A 6839-nucleotide genomic window follows, 5' to 3' on the forward strand; every position below is an offset into this window, starting at 1 on the left:
CAACAAAATTAAGTTTCATGTTATCTACACCTGCAGTTATCCGTAGTGGCGCAGAGAAGGTGAACTTGCGATTTTATCTGAATTTATCAAGCTATGCTCCTTAACTGCCTGTGATCTCACTGTCCCAGAATGGAGGAAGCAAGTTACCTATTTGAAACAGCTTCGTAGAATCTTTGTTGCACAATGGTAGTTCATAAACTCTCTTAATTTTCCACCTGAAGTAAAGTGTCGAAGTGCAACAAATTTTCATATTGAAATAAATTAAACAAAAACTGTTAAAATAAATATGTATATATATGTATATGCAGTAGAGAAAACTACTAAAAATAGAGACGTGGAAACATACTGCGCGAGGTGCTCACCGCTAAACACTTAGAGTGGCGGCTTACGTGCTCCGCTCGAGAGTTGGTGTGGTGCTGGCTTCGCTTCGCAGCGCGTTGTTGTGCAACATAAAGTTTGCGGTACATAATAATGGGAAAACTTTTATGCATTCACCGCTTCCACAGCGCTCCCTTATGCATTCGCTGCGCTATGCGACGGTAGAATTCTGTGCTTGTTGTTGCACGAAGCATGTTGAAGAGAGCGAGGTGAAACTGCATTAGATTGGAACTAAAATGTTTAATATTAACACCATTATTTTTTAATTATTGTGAACATTACGCTTGTCAGTTCAGCTTATATACATACATGATAATTGGCATGACAAGTAATAGAATATCGATCTACATTATCCGGAGTTGTTTTATAAAAGGTAAAGAAGTGTGCAACAGCTTCCCTGAAACTAGAGATACAATGTATGGCACACCTAGCTGCTAATCTAAATTACACTGCACAATTATCTTTTTATACTCTCCGTATTTACACTTCTTATTGTTATTTATTTTGTCGCCAGCTTCTCCGTATACTATATCAACTACGGCTCTACGACCGTACATGTCTAAGGTGTTAAAATCAGTAAAACTGTAATGGTTTATATGTGGAACCACTAATTAATTGTAACTAGTTGTTTTACAAGGCACTTCCTTAATTACCAATTGACACGACAACTTGACCAAATAGTTCGTGCGATGTCGAGCAACGAAATGAACACATATGTATTAGAAAGCGAATGGGGGCGTATTGTCTCGAACATTTTTCGAAACCGGTGTATTCAACTTGGCTTCCTCTGCGTCTGCATAACGAAGAAAGAGATGATAAAGCGAAGTTAATGTTAATATTTTCTTTGAACTAAATTATATTTTTCCAAGAAAGCAGTTCGGAAAGTATGCTGAATAACTTGAATTTATACATGTTTTGGAAATTTAATTAAGAATTATACATGAAAACATAATATTGTACAAAAATTATTCCAATGAAAACGACTTCGTGTCGGTGCCGGAGTTCAAAACGATTGTTTCTGGTGTTGTTGGCGCACCTAGGCGTATCCACTTTTGTTCAACGCCAGCATCGTGGCGAGCCGATTGCAGAGCATGTTGTACGGCAAATATACAGCTGACTGCCAGACAGGCTGGAGGTTCACCGGTAGTCTTTGAGCGCATGAAACCCGCAGGATTGGGATTTTTCTGCAGCAGTTCGATGCGGAAGTCAATGGGTATGTCCTTGGCACCTGGTGGCTTGTAAGTCCAGGTGCGATTCGTTAGCAGTCGTCCAGTTTGACGATCGTACACCAAGTGCTCAGTTAACCAGTAACCAAGTAGCATAACAAATGAGCCCTCAACTTGTCCAACATCAACATAAGGGCTTAGACTTTCGCCAGCATCCTCTAGGATGTCCACACGTTTGATTAAATGATTGCCAGTTAAAATGTCCAACTCAATTTCAGTTAGTGCCAGACCGTAAACGAAGTAGTCCTGCATATCGCCTTGCTTATAATGCTCGCTGGCAATCATGTTTATTGTTCTAGTCCAGGCCTCAGCCACTACCATTTGCCAGGTGGCGTTCTTACCGAGTGCCTCCTTGACCGGTCTCAAGCGCTCATTGAGTGTATTGCAGGTCTTACGCACGGCGAAGCAAAGACTCTCACTGCCTAATGAGCCTCCGGTAACATCTGAGTTTGCACCATTGATGGTGTCGCTGTATTCGAGCTTGATAAACGACAACGGTATGCCCAGTGTATGCGCAGCCACTTGCGCAATTTTCGTGTTCATACCTGAATGAAGAAATAAGGTTATTCGCTGTGCTCATTAAATATATATGTATTTACCTTGACCCATCTCGATGCCACCGTGAGTTATAACTACAGTGCCATCCGCATGATATATAGCTACGGTAGCTGCAAATTGTCCAACCAAATTGACAGGGAACTCCATTATGGCCAAGCCAAGTCCACGCTTAACCCAACGATTATTAGCATTGAATGTAGCGATTTCAGTTCGGCGTTGTCGGTATTCAGTTGACTGTAAAAACCGCGGTAATAACTCAACCATTTTATTTCCTGGCTTTAAATTGATTAGGCGTGCGTCTGCGGGATCTATGTTTGCCTCGAATGCCATATGCTCTAAAATGTTCTCTATCATTGCAATTCCTTCTACCGATCCCGGTGCGCGACACCAAGCTGAACTCGGTGCATCGGTGATGACTGCCTGTCCGAACACCTTTGAATTTGAGTCATTTAGTTCATAACAATTTCTAGATGTTAATAGCGTAAGATCATCGGTGGGATTCTCATTCGAGTTACATCCTGCATCCTCGTAATATGTATTTGTGAATCCTACAATTTTACCGTTACTTTTGATGTGGAACTCATAATCAGAGCGACAACCCCAACGCTTGCCATTTGAGTTCATCATCGACTCGATGGACTGTACGAATCGCGCCGGTCGGTTGAGTTTGTAGGCGACTAGAGAAGCCGCACAGGCCACTTGGTTGCCACGTGAGATTTTTGCACCGTACGCGCCACCAAGTCGGCGCACCTTTAACTGCACAGCATTCGTTGAAATTTTCAACATTTTCGCAATTACACATTGTGTGTGGTCCATCCATTGTGTTGCGCTCCAAACTTGCAAGCCATCCTCAAACGGTATAGCCACGGTGGTTTGCGGTTCCATTGTAAAATGATATTGTCCACCCATTTCGAAAATGCCTCTAGCTGAAATGTCTGGCTGATCTGATAGTTGTATATCTTTCGAGCAAGAAGCTGTATTTTCTTTGATCCGTTCCGATGCCTGTGCTTCAAAAACATCTTTCATTGTTGGAAAAATCCCTGAGCTTGGACGATTGCTATAAATAACCTTAATCTTTGAAGCAGCATTTTTGGCAATGTCACTGGTCAGTGCTACAACAACGCCTAACGGCTGTTCGTAATATTTAACAGGACCACTGCAGAATATTTCTTCGAGTTCATATTGAAATATTGGATCACTAAAACTGTTTATGCCGGGTATGTCTTTGGCTGTATAAAAGGCGACAACGCCCGTCATGGCCAAAGCTTCCGATGAGTCGATCTGTTCAATGTGGGCACCCACCCTGGTGGCATTGGCGAATGCACAGAAGACGGCGTTAGAAGTTGTGAGTGTGTCATCCATATAAGTGGCTTCTCCAGAGCACTGGATCAAACCTAAGGTTTAAAAATATTTGGTTTATAGTTTAAGAAAAAAATGTAATTTTGCAATTTTGCATACCATCGAGTTTCTGTACTGGTTGTGTTATGGGATAATTTTTTTCTATTGTCTCAAAAGTTTGCATGCCGGATGAGAGTGGTCGCCTTAGAATGTCCGCACCACTTCTGTACTCAGGTTTCACCTTATCTGCAGGTGCAAGCTTTAGCAAAGTTTTGTAAAAGAGTCCACATGCCAGTGCCCTACGGTAGCCCGGTGAGGGCTCCGGTAGTACTTCATCAGGCAGCACTTCATTATTTAAAGTGACAAATACCCTGGTCAAAATCTCTTTGTCAAATATATTTTGATTTACTAAGCATGCTTCGGTGGCATAAGCGTGCACGAAATCGGGACGGATGCCACCGAAGCAAATGCGAGCCGAGTTAACTACACCCCAAGAAGTCACGTCCATGTCAAGTAAAAAGGCAGCATTCACGAAGGCATGCGCGTTTTGTGCCCGTGGTGTGATCTGAAATTAATACCAATATATTGAAAATCATATTGAGGACCCATTAAGGCAATTACTTTGTAAGAGTGGTAAATGAACCTGCCCTTTAGGTATGCTCTCAGCTCAAATGCAATGACCACAGCTTTATTGAACGATTGTTTGAGATATTCCAGCAGGGGCATGGTTTTCGGCTGCGCTGCAGGCTCCTGAATAACAATCTGCGCATTGAGTGCCTCAAATGAGAGAAAAACATCCGAGGGGAACTCTGGGTGCATCTTCTTTATGCTGATATTGCCCGCAAGTGTGCCTGTCTGCAAAACAGTTCTTGGTTAATAACAGTTTAATATGTCCAAATCCAATTAGGTCCTTACATTGCGCACAGGTATGTTCGCGATCAAATCGAAATGTTGCCACAACTGCTGACAATACTCGAAGCCCGGACGCTGAGACATTTTTTGGAAAATCTCAATAGCTTCGTTGAGGCTCAAGTTGGCGCCCAATGTGAGTTTTTCGCCGACAATGGAATGCTGTTTCAATTCCGGCACCGCATGCAAGTCGATAAAGTGCTTGATACCCGGGGGTCGTCTGTAGACGCCATGTGCAGTATTTCCTGCCACCAACATGTACTGATCGTTGCCCACTTTACCTAGTGCATTGAAAACATCAGCGAGTGATCGAGGCCAATACCAATAAGTGCCATTCTCGTAGGCCAGCATAGCTAGGGGCTTTTGACAGCTCCTCGCACATTGTCCACCCGCCATGGGACAAACGACAAATTCGAAGTCCTCAATGTCATCGCAGCAGCCGGGAACTTCAATATTGCTGTCGATGGCAAAGGATTTCATGGCATCCAATATCGGCCGATAACCGGTGCAGCGGCAAATGTTGCCACCGAACGAGTTCTCCACTTCCTCCATGGTGACTCTACCGCCCTTAGATTCAAGCAGTCCATACATATTCATCACCATAGCGGGCGAGCAAAAGCCACACTGAGTGCCGTTCAGCTTCGCCAAGCGCTTTTGAATCGGATGATAGCCATCTCGTTTATTGCCGATGCCCTCGACGGTGGTGATTTGCCAATCCGTGCAGGTATTCAGTAGAGTCAAGCACTGCGAATGAGTACAGAAAATCCATTCTCAAAAGCTCTTGCATACATACATTTGTGTGTGTATGCTTATTACTCTCAAATTCACTTACTGAGTTGACGGCCCAAGTGCGTGTTTCGCCGCTCGCCGGATGCTTGCCCCTAACGACGCAGATACAAACGCCACAGCCGCCCTCCAGACACATGAATTTCGTTCCTGTCAGCTGGGCATGCTCACGCAGAAATGTGTTCAGCGTTATGTCCACCGGCAAGCTGCTCAAGTCCACTATAACGACCCAAACAGAATCAAAGCTTTGCCACATATGGCAAGTCAGAAAGCAGCCATTGTGCTAACTTACCGTCATAGGGCGTGTCATTGATGACAAAACTGGTAGTCATTTGTGCGTTGGATTCAAATAACAAATCAGTTTGGCGTCAAAATATTTTCACTCTGTGCGAAGCAGACGATAAAGGCTGAACTAGTAGATAATAGATATATGCTTTTTTTGCTTTGACCGTTGCGCTTCTAGCGCTAGAGATAAACCGCACTGTTCGGCGTTAGCTGAGCGACTAGCAAGCACCGCCGCTCATACACCGTTGCCAGCCACAACGCGATCGGTACCTATGCACGAGCGCTTTGTTTACTTCTGAAATTGGAGACGGTGTCTAATGCTGGTTGTAATGCAATAATTGCCGCTAGATCGAGTGATCGCTCTCGTGTTAATAGTGCATTCGCTCATAAAAAAATGAAAACCTGTTCTCTCAAATTATATTGCCAGTTCAACTAATCATTTATACTGTCTGAAAACAATTTGGTAAAACTTGTACGGTAGCTTGTTTATCAGCTCCAATATGGGCTAACAAAATTCGGTGCATTTCTCAGCATTTGAATAGAAAATATTTGTGTTAAGTTTGTGCTTAAAAAATTGCCGCATTTGAAAGTCACAAAGGTACATACGAATACAAAATCTGGAGAATATGCTACTAAATCTGAAAAAGCCATGTATCACCTATGTGTTTAGTGGCCGTTTAACTATTCTGGACCATAGCTGATTGCCGGTGGAATCCGAATTACTTGGAAATAAAAAAATATTGCCTAGGTCCATGTCAACAGCACCCATTTAACAAACTGAATGTTACTCGAATAAATCTTAGAGTTAGAATAGATGCTAACGTTGGACACAATTCTTAAAATCTTACACTATCTGAGATTTGTCATAATTGCGCTTTATGAAAAAAAAACACACATTTGCGAAAATAATTGTTACACAGATGGAAATAACAGTAAAAGCAAACAACTTAAGTAAACGAGTAGAAAATGTAATTCCCAGAGCATTAAGAGAAGAAAAACGAAGCTACCAAATTATTAGGAATTTGCTATTATGCCCCCGATTGTATGTATGTATGTTTGTGTGTGTGTAAACGAGTGCTTACAGCGAACGATCGTAGGGCGGATAACGAGCATTTGTCTGGTCGCGTTTCCGTTCTCCAACGATGAGGGAAGTCAACATGAAGTGAACAGTCGGAGAGCGACGCAAAAGCGAGCACTAAAAATGCAATAAAAGCATGGAATTTATGCATTTCTTGGAACATTACCATAATACACTTTATACATACATACAAACACAAATAGTATATATTATACTCGTACATATGTACATATGTATATGCAAAAGTACAAGGAGCCACAGCAAGTACGACAAAAAGCAAG

General features: G+C 42.5%; 1 protein-coding gene across 1 annotated transcript; it reads right to left on the bottom strand.

Annotated features, from left to right (window-relative positions):
• Positions 1–1210: 1210 nt before the first annotated feature.
• On the bottom strand, positions 1211–5772 carry LOC105221652 (uncharacterized). Its single transcript, XM_011198787.3, has 7 exons — positions 5488–5772; positions 5242–5414; positions 4416–5153; positions 4122–4355; positions 3621–4065; positions 2204–3556; positions 1211–2149 (listed from the first exon to the last, which is right to left on the bottom strand). The coding sequence occupies exons 1-7, from the start codon at positions 5525–5527 to the stop codon at positions 1344–1346; spliced, it is 3789 nt and encodes a 1262-aa protein (XP_011197089.1). The 5' UTR covers positions 5528–5772; the 3' UTR covers positions 1211–1343.
• Positions 5773–6839: the final 1067 nt, after the last annotated feature.

Source organism: Zeugodacus cucurbitae, chromosome 2, assembly GCF_028554725.1.
Source record: "Zeugodacus cucurbitae isolate PBARC_wt_2022May chromosome 2, idZeuCucr1.2, whole genome shotgun sequence".
Taxonomy (NCBI): Eukaryota; Metazoa; Arthropoda; class Insecta; order Diptera; family Tephritidae; genus Zeugodacus; species Zeugodacus cucurbitae.